Source organism: Microtus pennsylvanicus, chromosome 4 (genome assembly GCF_037038515.1).
Source record: "Microtus pennsylvanicus isolate mMicPen1 chromosome 4, mMicPen1.hap1, whole genome shotgun sequence".
NCBI lineage: Eukaryota > Metazoa > Chordata > Mammalia > Rodentia > Cricetidae > Microtus > Microtus pennsylvanicus.
Window position 1 is genome coordinate 108,823,819 of NC_134582.1, and position 18,557 is coordinate 108,842,375.

Consider the following 18,557-nt stretch of genomic DNA (forward strand, 5'->3'; position numbering starts at 1 on the left):
TGAGAAGCCCGGGGATCTGAATTTGACCCCAGGAAACTGCACAGTGTAGGGAGAGAGATAATGCCATAAGCTATCTTCTGATTCTCATACATGCACATTGGCATGATGTGAACACACACACACACCAAAAAGTTAAAGAATAACATTTTTTAAAACTTAATTTACTTTCCTTAAAAACAAGAAGATGAGATTTAGAGTTTTTCATTGATTCTTTTGCTGTTTTATTCTGGTTGTTTATTTTTTTAAAATGTAAGACACTTGACAAGCTGATCCCTATTGAATTTAAGGGGGAAATGTATCTGCACTCTAGCATATTCTTAAACGCTAAGGGAATAGTTCTTATTCCCTTATAGTGAACATATAAGGGAACTACTTACAGTGAATTTTATTATAGATGCATAGAACTATGAAGGGAAGCTTATTCCTGTGCAGTGCACGCTGGCCACAATTAGAAACTAATTATACAAGGTAGCCTTTATCTCAATTATAAGAGGGGAAAACCAATTATAGTTTTAGAAATGTAAAGCCTTTCATTTTTCTTCCAAGACAAAACCCAATTAGGCACCCTAGGACATATACAATCCTAACAAAAATTCCAGCTTTGTGGGCATCCCCCTGAAGCTGCAATCTGACCGCATGTTCTCTGAGAGTACAATGGAAGAAGAGAGCTAGAAAGGCAAAGTTTGTTGAGGTTCTGTCTCTTCAGTGTGTGCTTGTTATCTTCTTTGTGATGCTTCTACATACACCATGTTATGCAGAATTTAGTCACATCCAAACTTACTTCCAGTTATCCGGGAGACTGGGAAATGTAGTGCTCCTTCTAGGTATCCATATCCTTAGCTACAGCATCAGAGAATATAATACTATAAGAAAATAGAAAAAGTGGATTTGGAGGGGAACCACTGGTAGCCTCTGCTGTGTGCATAAATGACTAGCAATAAAAAAGTAGTTTCAGACAATTGCACAACAAAGTACTACGCAGTTTCTATACATAAAGTACTATTCAGCCATAAAATGATGAAATCCTATAATTTTCATCAACAAGGACTGAACTGGAAAACACTATATTAAATGACATAATTGAGGCACCAACACTGCACACATTCACTCATGTATGGAAGCCAAAAGACTCAGTATGCAGAAGTAGAGAGTAGAAAACTGATCACTAGACGCTAGGTGGGGACAGGGCACAACAAAGGGGTAATGCGTGAAATGGAAAACATTTCTCTTTAGAAGAGAGGTATGATAACTCTCATCTAAAATTAATTTTACATGTCAGAAAACTAGAGGAAAATTTGTAGGTTCTTTTATTTTTAAAGATTTTATTTATTTATTATGTATACAACATTCTGCCTGCATGAATGCCCGCATGAAGAGGGCGCCAGATCTCATTACAGATGGTTGTGAGCCATCATGTGGTTGCTGGGAATTGAACTCAGGACCTCTGGAAGAGCAGCCAGTGCTCTTAACCACTGAGCCATTTCTCCAGCCAATTTGTAAGTTCTTAACACAAGGAAATCAACATTCAGGAAGGAAATGTTAGTATCTACAATTTGATCATTGAACACTGAGAATTACCAAGATAAAACACTGTCTACCATAACTAAGTGCAGATTTTATGTCAATTATAAAGGAATAAAGTTTAAAAATTTTAAAGCACATGTGAAAAATAGCAGCCTGGATTCAGGAGATATGCAAAAGTGGTCAGTTCTTCATTACATACAATAGTTTCAAACTGAAAATATTATAAATGTCACCCAGCATAAAGTGAATAAATCTAGGATGTTGATCTAGTGAAAATTATAGGCAGTGAGAATGAAAAAAATGTGTTGCTCTATAAAACAGTATCAATTATGCTTAAAGTAAAATTTAGAGTAAATAAGACATACAGAGAAAAGTGAGTGTGTAATTCAACTCTCACATAGCTCACAGCCAAGCACAAATAACATGTTTTAGGAGGATAACATTCTATATAAGGGCAGTAGTGACCTGGAAGGGATTGAAGGAGCCTCAATTGGTTGGTGCTGTCCTAATTTATGAGTGGAGCACTGTGGATCTGGTTCCATTTGTTAAATATGATTTTTTTCCATATTTATTTTGCTTTTTGATATTTTTTGCTTCTTTATCAAAAATTGGGTTTTCAAAGAAGAGAAGATGTAAGCCAGTCTGTCAGGGTTGGATGGGGGATGGGGTATCAGGGGAAAGAACAAAGTTTCAAAGGAACATGAGCTGTCCCAGGGACAGCAAAACCAGTTTGCTTTGGGAAAAAGCCAGTTTAAAGATCATGGGTGTTCTCCAGAGTTCAGTGGAAAGACAGTGGGGGATTGAGCAAGGAATTAATGACTTATGAACGAGACTAATTTTGAGACTATGCACAAGACTCATGACCTTCTCAACTTCCTTTCAAATAACAAGCCTACAACTGCTAAAATTTGGTCAAGGATCTGAAGACTGGCCTGTAATTGTCTCTTCAAGCAGGGCATCGACAGTACATCTAGCTAGAAAAGACAGGTGGCTTCATTTTTTATTTTCCAAAACCAAGCCTTCTAGCACAAAGGGTATTCATGGCCAACTGCGTGCAAATTTTGCCTTTGTCTACTTGAGTCTTTTGTCTACTTGATATCTATCAGAATAAAGGACTAAAGTTCCTGTAGCTCAGAACTTAAGGACTCTTGAAAGAAGGTGAGACTTTTATCAAAACAGTAAGTGTCAGTTTCTTCATGGTGGTCTTATTTTTATATTATTAAGGCTAGGCACTCTATTTTCAGGTCTTGTAAACCATTGCAGAAATCTTTCTGAGGCTCCTTTCTCCTCCCCTGGGGGCTTATTTTGTGCTTTATTTCTCTAAAGTCTCCATGTCAGAGACAACTAACCTATTTTAGCAGGAAGAAGTCATGTAAGGGACATAGTGACAGAGAAGGACAGTGAAGTAGCCCTTTGATTTGCTAGTGATTTTCTGCCTCCTGAGCACAGGTGTTTTGATGGGGTACATGAAAATTCTTCTACAAAAAAAGAATAATTTTGAGACTACATACATAACTTCTGACATTCTCTTTAACTTCTTTCTCTATAGAAAACCCACTATTACTAAAACTCTGTGACAGTATAAAAAACTAAGTCTAGTTGCTTCTATATTGATCCTGACCTTGACCTACTTAAATTGCCCATCATTTTTAATATCTCAGTTCAGGCAAGATACAAGCTAACACATTCTTAGAAGGAGAAAAAACAGAGAACATTTTGTTCTGTAACATTAATTTGGAGGTTTCTTTGTCTATGGATGAGAAGGCCATGTGGGAATGAAAAGAATGGTAACTAGTCTGTGCTGACAGAAGGGTGTTAAAGCATAGCAATGATGAGTTTCCACAAGGAGACTTCATCTGAAGAAGAACAGGCTGAAACAAACAGCCTTTACTCTACAGACATGGTAATCACAACATGGCTAAATAGAGTGGTGTTTTTACTCACAGGCATATTTGTTACTCAAATGTTAAGTAAAGGAGGTCATTTAATATACAAGAAGGGGGTCCATGGAAAGATGAGATGGTGGGAAATCATCCAAACTGGTTTATACTCTTCAGAAATCATGTTATATCATATATGTCAGATGCCTTCCAGTCTCACCTGTTCATGATTTGTTACTTTGTGACTTGAGCTACTCAGGACCTATTCAGCTTCAGATACCATTTCCGTCTATCTCCTCAGTACAGGTTTTTGAGATTATTGTTCACTTAATATCCAACAACTTACAGCTGAACTTGAAATTGTCCTCAATATATTTGTTTTTGCATCTTTTACATTTTAATCTCTATAATTGTATTCAAAGTAATTTCTGTACCCAACATGTTTTTACATCTTCATTAAAGGTCACAAACTTCACCCACTCAGATAAGCTATAAATTTTAATTGGTATGTTTAAACCATTTATATTTAGTGTATTATTAATATTTTCATAGACTTTTCTTCTTTAGAGTTACATGGATATTTTACTATTCAATTTTATAAATATATATCTATTATTTCTCCACAATACTTCTTTTTATTGTTTATTCTTGATTTTGTCATTTAACTACATTTCCCCCTTCCCTTTCCTTTCTCCAAACTCTCCTTTGTACTCCTCCCTACTCTCCTTCAAATTTATGAACTTTTTCAGTAATTGTTCTTGCACACATATTTGCATTTTTACATACATATATATTTCTAAATATAGCCTTCTGAGTCCATATAATATTAAGAAGTGCATATGTATGTGTTCAGGGCAGACGGTTTGGCACTGGACAACAAATGAGAATGCTGTTTTCTAGGGAAAACCACTTCTCCATTCCCAGCTTTCCTTAGTTGACTGTAGTTCTTTGTGTAGGGTTGAGACCTAATGGGCTTTCCCCATTCAGTTTGACATGTTGGTTAAGCTCACATTAGGGTGGTCATGTTTATGGGACTTTATGGGTATACCTTCTGATATTATTAGAAGATGCAGTCTCACAGATTTCTTATTGGATAACTCAGTTTTCAACATTTTGTTGTTTATTTAGATTCAATATTTTACTGTCTCAAGAAAAATATAGGACTATTGATTATAATTAGGTTTTGACCCTTTTCACTTTAAGTTATAATTGTCTTATAACTCAGACAATAAGATTCCATTTACCTGTATTACACTTCTTACAGCAGCACTTTTACTGAGATATGCCTTAGCTACTTTTCTATTGATGTGATAAACTGCATTATCTACGGCAACTTATAGAAGAAAGAATCTTTTGGGAATTACAGCTTCAGAATTTTAATTAGAGTCTATGGCCTTTATGGCAGGGAGAATGGCAGCAGACAGGAAGATATAATGGTAGAACAGCTGTTGAGAATTCACACCTTGAGACACAGCCGTTGACGCAGACAGCTAATTTGGGAATGGCATGGTCTTTGAAAACCTCAAAGCTTGTTTAAAGATTTATGTATTTGGCCTTGTCCGCCGCTGCCGCCTCCTTCTTCTGCCGCTCCTGGTGGGGCCTGTGTGCTCCTTCAGTGCAGACCTGATGCCTCTTTTGTGAAGAGGCAGCTGAGGAGACTCCGGCGTTCGCCATGGCCGACAAGAAACCTAAGGAAGGAGTCAAGACCGAGAACAACGACCATATTAATTTGAAGGTGGCGGGGCAGGATGGCTCTGTGGTGCAGTTTAAAATTAAGAGGCACACACCACTTAGTAAACTAATGAAAGCCTATTGTGAACGGCAGGGTTTGTCAATGAGGCAGATCAGATTCCGGTTTGATGGGCAGTCAATCAATGAAACAGACACACCTGCACAGTTGGAAATGGAGGATGAAGGTACGATTGATGTGTTCCAGCAGCAGACAGGAGGTGTCTACTAAAAAGGGAACCTGCTACTTTACTCCAGAATTTTGTTATAGACCAAGAATACATTCGCAATTAGAAAGCCGCAATTTGGTTCCACCACATCCTGACTACTACAGTATAGTTTTCTCTATTCTTTCATTTCCCTGTCCCCATTTCTTTATTGTACATAAAGTAACTGGTGTATGTGCACAAGCATATTGCGCTTTTTTCTTTCTTTCTTTTGTTTTTTTTTCTTTTTAAAACTAAATGGCCAATGTTGTGTTTTGACTGACAGCAGATGGAGGTGGTCTGGGGGAAAGTACAGTTCTGTGAAAATACTCCCCTGCTCCATTAGTGGCTCGCTCATCAGCTCTTATGTTTATATTCCAGTAAGTTATTTTGCTCTCAATGTTTTAACAAAAGAACCCAACCACAAAATCCTTGCATACATTGTTCGATTGGAGAATTTTAATGTTTTTCATTTAACATTGTAAAACCAAGGACAATTTTATAACTTTTTTGTACGTAGCTGTTACATGTAGGGCAATCTGTCTTTAAGTAGGGATAAATTACTCTTGAGCAAAATGATCCTAGGTAGTTTTCCCTTCAAGTCAATCATCTTGTTGTTTAAATAAACATCTTGTTTAAAATGAAAAAAAAAAAAAGATTTATTTATTTATTACGTTTACAGTGTTCTGCTTGCATGTATGCCTGCAGGCCAGAAGAGGGCACCATATCTTATTACAGATGGTGGTGGCTCACCATATGGTTGCTGGGAATTGAACTTAGAACCTTTGGAACAGCAGGCAGGGTTCTTAACCACTGAGTCATCTCTCTAGCCTGATACACCTTTTCTAATAAGACCAAACCTCCCAATTCTTTCCCAACAGTTCCACCAACTTCAGACCAAGTATTCAAATATATAAATTTATGGGGTCCATTCTCATTCAATTCACCATGGGGTAAGAAACAGGAAGACTGAGAGGAGGAAATGAAATTGAAATTTACCATAAACCCTTGAAACAGAAGCTCCGGGAAGAGAATAGGAGCTAAGATACAAAAGTAGGGGCAGCAGAGTTTTTGCCCATCTGAGCACTTGAATTTAATGCTCTTATAGATTGAGCCATAACCAGACAGCTTCTCTAGCTCTCTTTTTATGTGTCAGTTCCTACCAGCAGGCTTCTGATTTCCTTGAACCCAGATGAAGGAATACTTATTTAAGAGCAAAAAAGAAAAAACTCAATACAAGTTCTATAATACACTATATCTTAGGGTTTTTCGTCTCATGTTCTTGTTATCATTGATTTGGTTTAAAAATCTTCAAATAATTGCTCCAAACATTCTGTATAAATTTTATAGATATATCCATATATAGGATGAACTTACTCTATGTTACTTATAGATAATTTGAAGGACCAACATTATGCGACCTAAAACAAGAACAAAGTGTGAACAATTTTGTATATCAGATTTAGATGAAAGTAACAAAAGACAACAAAAAACAGTAAGTTACTTCCAGGTTGAGTGAATTTTCCTGGGTGGACATTTCTGTCTGTTCCACAGAGGGGGCACTGACAACAGAGTAAGGAGTCCACCCGAGTCCTGCTAAGTGAAGCAGCGACTTTCTTACACCAGCGTGGGTGACACGCATGGACGTTATCTCACTAGCGTGCATATGTACAACTTGCAGTTAGCTCTACTGAACAGACTCCTTTCCCCATCACTATCTTTTTATGACCTTTAGCAATGACCTTGGAACTTTCTAAACTTCTCACCCTCCTCAACTTCAGAAGTTTCTCCTTATAGTTAGTCCTTCCTGGAGGGGATGTTTAGAGAAAATACGTACATAATACAATGTCTTGCCTTTGGAAAAGCAAGTGGTGACAAAAACCAGATCTTGGAGATTAGCTGGTGCTATGTGACAATGGGCTTTCTAATAAAGCCAGATTCCATGCAAATTAAAACAACTTTGAGATACCATCTTACACCTGTCAGAATGGCTAAAATAAAAAACACCAATGATAGCCTTTGCTGGAGAGGTTGTGGAGTAAGGGGCACACTCATCCATTCCTGGTGGGAATGCAAACTTGTGCAACCACTTTGGAAATCAGTGTGGCGATTTCTCAGGAAATTCAGGAACAACCTACCCCAAGATCCAGTAATACCACTCTTGGGAATATACCCAAGAGATGCCCTATCATATGATGAAAGCATTTGTTCAACTATGTTCATAGCAGCATAATTTGTAATAGCCAGAACCTGGAAACAACCTAGATGCCCTTCAATGGAAGAATGGATGAAGAAAGTGTGGAATATATACATATTAGAGTACTACTCAGCAGTAAAAAACAATGACTTCATGAATTTTGCATGCAAATGGATGGAAATAGAAAACACTATCCTGAGTGAGGTATCCCAGACCCAAAAAGATGAACATGGGATGTACTCACTCATAATTGGTTTCTAGCCATAAATAAAGGACATTGAGCATATAATTTGTGATCCTAGAGAAGCTAAATAAGAAGGTGAACCCAAAGAAAAACATGTAGTCATCCGCCTGGCTGTGGGAAATAGACAAGATTGCCGGGCAAAAACTGGGAACTTGGGGGTGGGGTGGGATGGGGGAAAGGGGAGATGGGGAGAGACAAGTGAGAAGGGGAGGATAGGGAGAGCTTGGGGGAATGGGATGGTTGGGATAAAGGAAGGGTGGATACGGGAGCAGAGAAATCATCTTACTGCATCTCTTATTAAACTTAAAAGCAATATTTAACAATCAGAGCACCCAGTAACTTCCAAACATGAAGAAGGTAGCCATTGTCCTCATGGTTAAGTATGTGGTAAGTGTAGGCTTCAATGGGAGGAAGATTGAATTTGATTTTTGTCTTTATTAAGATGAGAAATCTCCCCACCATTACTGGCCTAGCAATAGAATATTTTTTATTATTTTGTTTTCTGCATACATGTTTCAGTGAATAACTCTTTACCCATGCTCATACAAGCAACTCTAATTAGAGAGGGGGGAATGAGAAAAGATACAGAGAGACAGAGAAGAGGGAAGGAAAAAGAGAAAAGAGAGAGAAAGTCCTAAAAGTAGGGGTCTGATTGTGAAGAAGGGATCAACAAGAGTTGGGGTTGAAAAAGAGGATTATTGTGTATAAATATAATCACTATACACTGTTGCAAGAATGAAATTGCAAAAGAATCAAATTTAAAAATTTAAAAAGCTGGGTGGTGGTAGAGCACACCTTTAATCCCAGTTCTTGGGAGGCTGAGGCAGAGGGCAGGTGGATCTCTGTGAATTCAAGGTCAGCCTGATCTACAAGAGCTAGTTCTAAGGCAGGCTCCAAAACTACAGAGAAACCCTGTCTCGAAAAACCAAAACAAAAATTTAAAAAGCACAAATATGTGTCAGACATTGTCAGCTGTTTTGTTGATATCATCGTGTGACTTTTCTTCTCCAATCCTGAGAAACTGCTCAGGATTCTAAAGTTAAAACACATGAAAGAAGGCCAAGGTTATAGCAGTCACAGATCCTGATGATCAGCTGAGACAAGTGAGGCGGAGACCCCGCAACCTAGTGTCCGAGGACTCATAAACCCTTCCCATGGGTGCTGATGACACTAGCCATAGATTTCTAGGGATTGACTCAGGTCAACAAGCTGGCATTAGCCACTGTTTATGTTAGAGTACTTGTCTAGCACGCACAAGTCTCCAGGCTCACTCCCTAGTACTTCCAGAACAAACAGATACAAACAAAAGCATGGAAATATAGGTATACTCACTGCGGTTGTGGGTGAGTCCTGGGGCTTTTAAATTGTTGGTTAATTCACATTTAGATTTTAGAAGGTCATGAACACTGGCATCCGAGTCTGCTTATCAGTGTACGGCTTCCATGGCTTCTGGGCCTGCTGAGCTGTGATTCCTTTATGTCTATGGCCTCCCCAAGTTTCAAGGGGAACATCTGCCCCCATATTCTTAGTACTCTAAGGACAAAAAAGTAATTGATTTCCTGTTTGTTATTACTCAATTTTTAAAAATTTATTTTTTATTGGTTTGATTTTTCAAGACAAGATTTTTCCGTAGCTTTGGAACCTGTCCTGGAATTCACTCTGTAGACCAGGCTGGCCTCAAACTCACAGAGATCTGTCTGTCTCTGCCTCCCGTGTGCAGGGATTAAAGGCATATGCCACCACTACTCGACTTCAATTTTTTTTTTTAAGTATAGAAATGATTACTTTCAGGTTCTCTCCATGCTCGCTCTTGAGCTAGTGGTCTGCCCTAATCTGCTGTTTATGTCAGTCACTTGACAGCCTTCCCTCCCCCGTTCCTCCCAAAAAAACTCCATCACAATTTCCACTATCTGGCAACATTTCAGACACAGCTAAAAGTTTTCATGACTTCCTATTCCCATATTTTTGCTCTGACACTCTCTGCAGGGCTCACTGTTATCTTCTTGTCTTTTAGGTTGATAGATTCCCTATCACATTATAGACATTAAAGGACTCTCCAGTGGGTTCAGGCCTGAGAAAACTTATGTTTCTTGTATATTTTTGGGCGGGGGAGGTTCCTCACTGCTTATTAGCAACAGTGATATTTTCTTTTCTCTGTCATCTAAGAGACATCATGATAACAGTCACAGATCACGATGATCAGCTCCAATGACCGAGGTGGAAACACTGTTCTATTGTCCAAGACTTGCATGTACTCAGGCTCTTCCAGCGTGCCTTGTTGACACTAACCAGAGACTTCCAGGGACTGTCTCAGATCAACAAGCTGCCCTCAGCCACCCTTTATTTAGCACCACCATCTACTTGATGCTTTCGGAATGACACTCTAAACCTTACCTGGCATGGAGTGGGAGAGTACAAGAAAGCAATTCTCGTGAGGCAAGGACTGGATCCAGCTCAGGAAATGACTTTGTGACTCACTGTTTGCTAGAGATCCTATTAATGGAGTAAACATTTCTGTCTGTCTCCTTTTCTTTCCATCCAATCTCATTCTATTAGGCTTGAAATGAATGTAAACCTTTTTAGCAACTGGGATACAGGCAGTAAAGGCCTTTATCTGTTTTAGTGATATGTTGTCTTAACATTCTTGAGTTCTTTGTATATTTGGGAGATCCGATCTCTGCCTGATGTGGGGGTTGGTGAACATCTTTTCCCATTCTGTAGGCTGCCATTTTGTCCTGCTGACCATGTCCTTTGCTTTATAGAAGCTTCTCAGTTTCAGGAGGTTCCATTTGTTAACTGTTGCTCTCAGTGTCTATACTTCTGGGGTTATATTTAGGAAGTGGTCTCCTGTGCCATTGCATTCAAGAGTACTTCCCACTTTCTCCTCTATGAAGTTTAGTGTGGTTGGTTTTATGTCAAGGTCCTTGGTTCATTTAGACTTGAGTTTTGTGCATGACAATAGATATGGATGGATCTATTTTCATTCTTCTACATATTGATATCCAGTTATGACAGCACCATTTGTTAAATATGCTTTCTTTTTTCCATTTGATATTTTTTGCTTCTTTGTCAAAAATCATGTGTTTGGAGGTGTGTGGATCAATATCCAGGTCTTCAATTCAATTCCATTGGTCCTCCTGTCTGTTTTGATGCAAGTACCAGGCTGTTTTTGTACTGTAGCTCTGTAGTAAGTTTAAAGTCAGGGGTTGTGATATCTTCAGAAATTTCTTTATTGTACAGGATTGTTTTGTCTATCCTGTGTTTTTTTTCTTTTTCATATGAAGTTGAGTATTTTTTATAAAGTCTGAAAAATGTCTTCTTCATTTCTTTCTTCAAAGATTTAATATTCTTGTCATATAGGTCTTTCACTTGTTTGGTGAGAGTTATACCAAGATATTTTATGCTATTTGTAGCTATTATGAAGGGTAATGTTTCTCTGATTTTTTTTCAGCCCATTTGCCATATGTATAAAGGAGGGATATTGGTTTTTTTTTTTTCTAATTGTGTATCCTGCTACATTACTGAAGGTGTTTATGAGTTTTAGTAGTTCCTTGGTAGAATCTTTGGGGCCATTTATGCAAACTATTGTATCATCAGCAAACAGTGAGAATTTGACTTCTTTTTCCATTTTGTATCCCCTTGATCTCTTTTTGTTGTCCTATTGCACTAGCTAGAACCTCAAGTACGACTCTGGGACAATGGTCTGTACCCTGTCACTTATATTTTACATAAATGCTGATAGGCCAGTAGCTAGGCAGGAAGTATAGGCGGCATGACCAGACACGAGGTAGAGGCAGGGCAATGAGAATTCTAGGAAGAGGAAACTTCTTTCTGCTGTCAGGACCCAGACACAGAGGAAGCAAGATGTGACTGCCTCGCCAAATAAGGTACCGAGCCATATGGCTAACATAGACAAGAATAATGGGCTAATATAAGTTAGAAGAGTTAATGAGAAGCCTGAGATACTAGGCCAATTAGTTTATAACTGATGGCTGTACGATCTGGCAGGACAGAATAAAGTATTATATTGAGTTGATATGGGAACAGTGGACAACCTTGTCTTGTTCCTTTTTTCAGTGGGATTGCTTTGAATTTCTCTCCAATTAGTTTGATGTTGACTGATAGTTTACTGTATATTGCCTTTATTATGTTTAGGCATTATGTTCCTTGTACCCCTGCTCTCTCCAAGACCTTTATCATGAAGTGATCTGTATTTTGTTGAAGGCTTTTCAGTATCTAATGAGATGATCATGTGGGTTTTTTTCTCAGTTTGTTTATATGGTGGATTACATTGACAGATTTTCATATGTTGAACCATCCCTGCATCTCTGGGATGAAACCTACTTGGTCATGGTAGATGATTTTTCTGATGTGTTCTTGGATTTGGTTTGCCAGTATTTTATTGAGTATTTTTACACTAGTGTTCATGAGTGAGGTTGGTCTGAAATTCTCTTTCTTATTAATGTCATTGTATGGTTTGGATATCAGGGTAATTGTAGCCTCATAGAAAGAATTTGTCTATGTTCCATCTGTTTCTATTGTGTGGAACAATTTGAGGAGTATTGGTATCAATTCTTCTTTGAAAATCCTGTAGAATTATGTGCTGAAACTGTCTTGTCCTGGGTTTTTTATTGGTTGGAAGACTTTTGATGACTATTTCTATTTCTTTAGTGGTTATAGGTCTATTTAATTTGCTCATTTAGTCTTAATTTAATTTTAGTAAGTGATATTTAACTAAAAAATTGTCCGTTTTATTTCAATTTTCCAATTTTGTGGAGCACAGGTTTTTGAAGTATACTTGATGATCCTCTGCATTTCTTCTGTATCTGTTGTTATGTCCCCCTTTTCATTTCTGATTTTGTTAATTTGAATATTCTCTCTCTGCCTTTTGGTTAGTTTGGATAAAGGTTTGTCTATTTTTGTTGATTTTCTCAAAGAACCACCTCTTTGTCTCATTGATTTTTTTTTTGGTATTGTTTTCTTTGTTTCTATTTTGATGATTTTCAGCTCTCAATTTGATTATTTCCTGCTACCTAGTTCTCCTGGGTGAGTTTGCTTCTTTTTGTTCTAGAGTTTTCAGATGTTCTGTTAACTCACTGGTGTGGGATTTTTGCATCTTCTTTATTTACCTGAATGTACTTCCCAGGAACTTCACATTGTACTTACTACTCTTATTTAACTCACTCAATCAGTGAGACTGGTCCCCTTCTTGTCTCCTTTGTCTGAATAAAATTATCTATTTATCTAGCTTTATGTAGCCTAGAGGTTACTACAATTTTCATTCTTGGTATTATGATGTTTGTATGAGGTAAGGAAAAATAAATTTAAAGTTTTCCCTTTACTTCCCAAAATAAAATTCCTACACAGACATAAGCGCCTCTACCCATGCACACATATTTGATAACCTACTAGTGTTTGTTCATTCTTAATACACAAATTTATGTTACCTCTTCATTCTTAAAGTCTTGAGTAAGAGCTTTTTAGTCTAGGGTGAAATTTTCATTTTGTTGGGTCACTTTGTAGTCTTTATGGTTCATTCCAAGAAACAAACTGGACATTTGATGAGACAAACTTTAAAGACTCAAGTCACTTTGTATCTTCTATCTTCATGTGTGTCTATCCTACCCTATCTGCAACAAAGAGGATAGACTGTCTTGACATTGTTTCCAAACCTTTTGCTGTCTTTTTTTCTTTTCCTTAAAACCCTTAAGTTGCCTAGTTACACATCCTGATCCTTTGGAAAACCTAGGGTCCTCGTTCTATTTTCCATGACCTATCATGCTTTTATACACTTATATTGACTTCAAATTCTTAGTAGTCCAGAATGCATCATTCTCCTGTGTGGTTTGATATCCTGTGTGTTCTGGTTTGATAGTGTGCATTTCTTTCCCGTGTTTGATGTTCCCTAGTCTGGCTGGCTCAGTTCTTAGGATGTTATGTTAGCGTCTCAAACTACATTAAAAAAAGAACCCAAGTTTACCATTTCATCTCCATTTATTCAAAGTGGCAATGGCATGGGAATAGTCTCACGGTGAACTGGGGAAATCATAAGATACTCGCTGCACTCACTCTTCAGAGGAAGCAGTCACCTGGCGTTTACCAACTGTCCACATCTGGGCACCGAAAGGAATCATTGGACAGGTTCTTTTAAAAATAGGTAATGATTCTTTAAAGGATGGAGCCCTGTTTCACAACATGTAATTTTGCTAACCACTCTGTTTAGAAAACTGGCTCCTTCTGGTTTCCCAGCACCCGTAGCTCCGCTTGACGCAGGAGTTTGGGGCTGCGTTGGTCATGCCACTTGAGATTACTGGATCTCACAGGATACTGCAAGGCAGACACACCCCAGGGTGACTCACTGAGTGGGAAGTTTAAAAAGATGGTTTTCCTCAGTCATCAATTAGATAAACCACATTTTCCAGGAGAAAAACAGTATCTTGGAAAAGTTCTTTACAAACAAAGCTTTCTTGGTCATGCTGCTTTGGGTCTTCTCTTGGTGCAAAGGGAAGTGTGACCTAACTTTAATTCCAATGACAAAATAGCCAGTGTAATAATGCCACCCTTCCCACTTCCCTTTCCTTCCTTCCCCCTGACTTTCTTTTCCTCAGAAGGAGATACTTGCATTTTAGTGCTGATAAACACAGAGCTTCCATCTGCTTTGCCGTGACCTCAACACTGCGGTTTTGGCCAACCATGTGGTGAATATGCTGGGGGTGCCAGCCTGGGCTGCCTCCTCCACCATGCTAACTCTCTCTGCTTTTTTTTCTTGTTTTCACTACAACTATATTAAAAATATTCTTCAGAAAAATCGTCAGTAATATAAACCTTTTTGAAAACAGCAATGTGTATTTAAAAGGTATGGCAAGGAAATTGGGCGGCTGAGGGCCATCAGACAGACCTGCTCTCCTTGAGTGCCTTTGTGTAGTTGGTTTGCATTTCCTGGAAATACTGTAGAAACTTTGCCACCATGTCGTAAGATTGCTGAAGAGGAAGGGGAGTTTGAAATTCCTGCCATGCAATATCCAGCTCGCCCCAAGCACACTGGCTAACATATTCCAATTAAACCACCGTTAGCATGTAATTACAAAAATAAGAGGCAATCAAATACTTTGTACAAAGTCTCTTAGTTTTTGACTCACTACTGAGACCAACATGGCAGCAGTTATTGATGGAGGTGCCAAGCAGATACTCTGAGACTAAGGAACTTTATGGATATCCTTATATAGCCATCTTCTGGATCAGAGGTAAGTCCCTCCTCGTGCTCTCCTCTTCTGAGGGAATGTAGACCCTCAGTGTATGAATATTGGAAAACCAGGCACAATAATATACCTCTGATTATTGGTCTCTGAACTTTGTCTTCATCAGGTACAGTTTACAGTAGCCAGAAGTAAAATGAGCTTAATATATTAAAGAGATGGGGAGTGAACGTAACAATGTGGCTAGACATCATGAGTATATGCATATATATGTAATATGTATGTGTAATCTACACCTTATTCCACTTAGGTCTCATAATGGTGGAAGACAGCATTATCTCTGTTCCACAAGTGAAGAAAGTTGAGCTCAGACTGACAGCTTGCTCCAAGTGAAAAGCCTAGGAAGCTGTTGATCTTGGCTTCTTAATGTGCGCTCTTAAATCTTAAATAGTACTGCTTCTGCCAAGTTATATTTTGCTTCTAGGATTAGATATTAGATCACTTGTTTCCACTTTAATTTCATTAGGCCTCTTTTGAAAGTGATTCTCAGAAAAATGGTGGGAAAACAGACACCAGGGAGATAAGTCTGTGGTCTTCCATAGTCGTGCTATGATTCCTTTGTCATAGCCACTGGCTTCACCACTGTCTCCTCTGGGGTTTACAAGTGGGAAGCTGAAGGGATTATGCAGTTCTTTGAGATAGAGCTGAACAAATCACGCATAACTTTCCATATGTTTTACTTCCTTGGGTATCATAGGAACTATCCACTGTTCTGGGAGCTTAGGGGAAACATGACCCAGGGGTCAAGTGCCCGCAAAGGGTAATTCAGACAAATCTGTCATATAGTGGGGCAATTTCTTAATGACAATCATTGGAAAGCACAGACTTCTGCTGTGGCTCCCTGTGAGCATGGCAAGGGCTGAAAGTGGGCACCCCCAAGCTATATTATAAAAGGCTCTGCAGCAATAATCAAGACGACTGAGCAAAGGTGGGGCAACCCTGGATGCTGATTCCAAGTGCAGGAGATTTCTCACAGATGTCCTAATAAGGTTGGTCTTTTACTTGCAACCATGATATTCTACCTGTCACTTTGTATTTAAACATCACTTATTTTTAAGCAGCTGTCAGTAGTTCTTTTTTTGTATGCCAAATTTGAGAAGTTTACATTTGAAATGTTTAATCAGAACCATCATATTATTTTCAGAATAATGAACAGATTTGGAGAAATCAATGAATGCTAAAAACATAGGTAAAAATTAAAGCCGCATTAGATCATATTAATGGATTACTATGTTAATGAGCTTGTCACTGACAAAGCCATCAGGAGATAGAGTCTTATTCGAGGAAGTCACTGAAGTCATGTCTTTGAACGATGATCTTCCTCTTGTCTCTGTCCTCTTCCCAATCTGTTTCCTGACTGTCAGTGAGCAACTTTGCTTCATTATAACCCCCTAAACAATGGGGCCAGGTAGCACAGACTAAAACTCCGAGACCATGAGTCATCTTCCTCATTTATGTTTCTGCATGAGGTGTTTGGTCAATGAAATGAAAAATATACAGATTGAGGCATTCCATATTATTATCATGTATTAAAAAATAAATCCACCCCATATACTCCTAACTTTTGTGTCAGCATATATCTATAGTAATTACTTTCACTAATGTGTAGCATCGTATAGGTTATTCAAAATAATGAAGGCAGTTTAATAGGAAATGGAAGCACTGTAGAATCATTGACCGTAAAACACTTAAGCTAGGCATCATTCGATTGACTTAAGAGCATTGAGAAGCTCAAGCCACTGACTTGATAAGTTCCCTTATCCGGTGTTTAAAGTTGGCCTTTCCCTTCCCCTGGTTGCCATTCTATGGCACAGTCTACTGCATCATCTGCAGCGCTGCCTTTCTTTTCACATAAGAATTTGGTCTTCTGAAAGGTGACACTGAATAACAAAAATGAAAGAATTAAATGGCTTTTATTTTTAAGTTTTTAGAATTTTAATTTTATTTTATGTGTATAGGTGTTTTTGCCTGCATGTCTTCTGTTTACCATATGTATAAAGGACCTAAGGAAGCCAGAAGGTGGCATTGGGTCCCCTGGATCTGGAGCTACAAATGATTGTGAGCTATCTCATGGGCGATGAGATCAAACTTGGTTCTTTTGAAAGAGAAACCAGTGCTCTGAGAAAATGAGCAATCTTTTCAGTCCCTCAAAAATATTTATTACATTATAATTAATTAATTAGTAAAGAGTGTGTGTGTGTGTGTGTGTGTGTGTGTGTGTGTGTGTGTGTGTGTGTTTGCCTGGGGAGATTTTCAGAGTCCAGAAGATAATCTTTAATAATTGATTCTCTCCTTCCACTAGGTGGATTCCAGGGATCAAACTCAGGTTGCCAGGATTGGTGGCACACGCCTTCACATACTGTCATATTAATGGCTTAGTTTTCCTTTTTTTCCTCCTGGAGTTTCCTACTATAGACCCTTACCCCTGCCCACCCATGAACAGAGGTTGTGCGTTGGTTTCCAGACTGCTCAGATGCAAATAATCACACAGAAACTATATTAATTACAATACTGCTTGACCAATAGCTTAGGCATATTTATGACTAACTCTTATATTGTAAATTAATCCATTTCTATTAATCTATGTATTGCCATGAGGTTGTGGCCTACTGGTAAGGCTTTCTGGCATCTTTCTCCTTCAACAGCTACATGGTGTCTTTCTTTGACTCTGCCTACTCTCTCCCTGTATCTCTGTTTGGATTTCCCACCTGGATTTATTCTGTCTTGCCATAGGCCAAAGAAGCTTTATTCATCAACCAATAAAGCAGCGTATATACAGAAGGACAACCCACATCACCCACCTGCTATTCGAACTTTCAGTTCCATTCAGCTGTGTGCTCCTGGGAAACTTCCCTCCCAAGGCCATTTAGATCAAGTCATTAAAGTTATTGTTCAGCTGTAACTAGAACCTGGAGAGTCCTCCTTAACTATCCTTTAAATTTCTTTCTAATTTACTTTTGACTTTTTTGTACATGCTATAATATTTTCATATAATTGTAGATAGATAGATGATAGATAGATAGATAGATAGATAGATAGATAGATAGATAGATAGATAGATAGATAGAGGCAGAGACAGACAAACGGACAGACAGAGAGAGGGAGAAGGGAGGGAGGATGGAAGGAAGGGAGAAAAGAAGAGAGGGAGGGACACACAGAGAGAAAGTTCATGCTTGCATGAGGAACTGTCAATAACCCAGAAATGTATACAGTAGAAACTGTTACTATCCACATCTCACTGTCTCATGGTGTGTAAACTAAAAAGGATCAAGTGAGTTTCTAAGAAATAATGGTTGTGAGCAGTAGGGCTAACAATGGCAACCCCTCTCCACTATTCACACTCCAATACTTCTATATCCTATGCTTATCTTTATTGTCTTTTGATAAAAAATAGATGTATCTCTTCAGAAGCTTATATTTGTTCATTTATAACTTTGTTACTAGAATCTTGTTTTACAGGGTAGGGAACCCTGACTGCTCTTTGGACTGGAGAGGGAGGGGGAGAAAAGTGGGGGGAAGGGG

The 18,557-nt window shown here is 38.4% G+C and overlaps 1 protein-coding gene across 1 annotated transcript; it reads left to right on the plus strand.

Moving 5' to 3' along the window:
- Positions 1–4,974: 4,974 nt before the first annotated feature.
- Positions 4,975–5,542, plus strand: LOC142848900 (small ubiquitin-related modifier 2-like). Its single transcript, XM_075971075.1, has one exon. It carries the CDS (start codon positions 5,077–5,079, stop codon positions 5,362–5,364), a length of 288 nt encoding a protein of 95 aa, XP_075827190.1. The 5' UTR covers positions 4,975–5,076; the 3' UTR covers positions 5,365–5,542.
- The last annotated feature ends 13,015 nt before the right edge of the window (positions 5,543–18,557 follow it).

Bases quoted from the DNA above. Each gene is read 5' to 3' on its own strand.
- LOC142848900 (XM_075971075.1), top strand. From the start codon at position 5,077: ATGGCCGACAAGAAACCTAAGGAAGGAGTCAAGACCGAGAACAACGAC.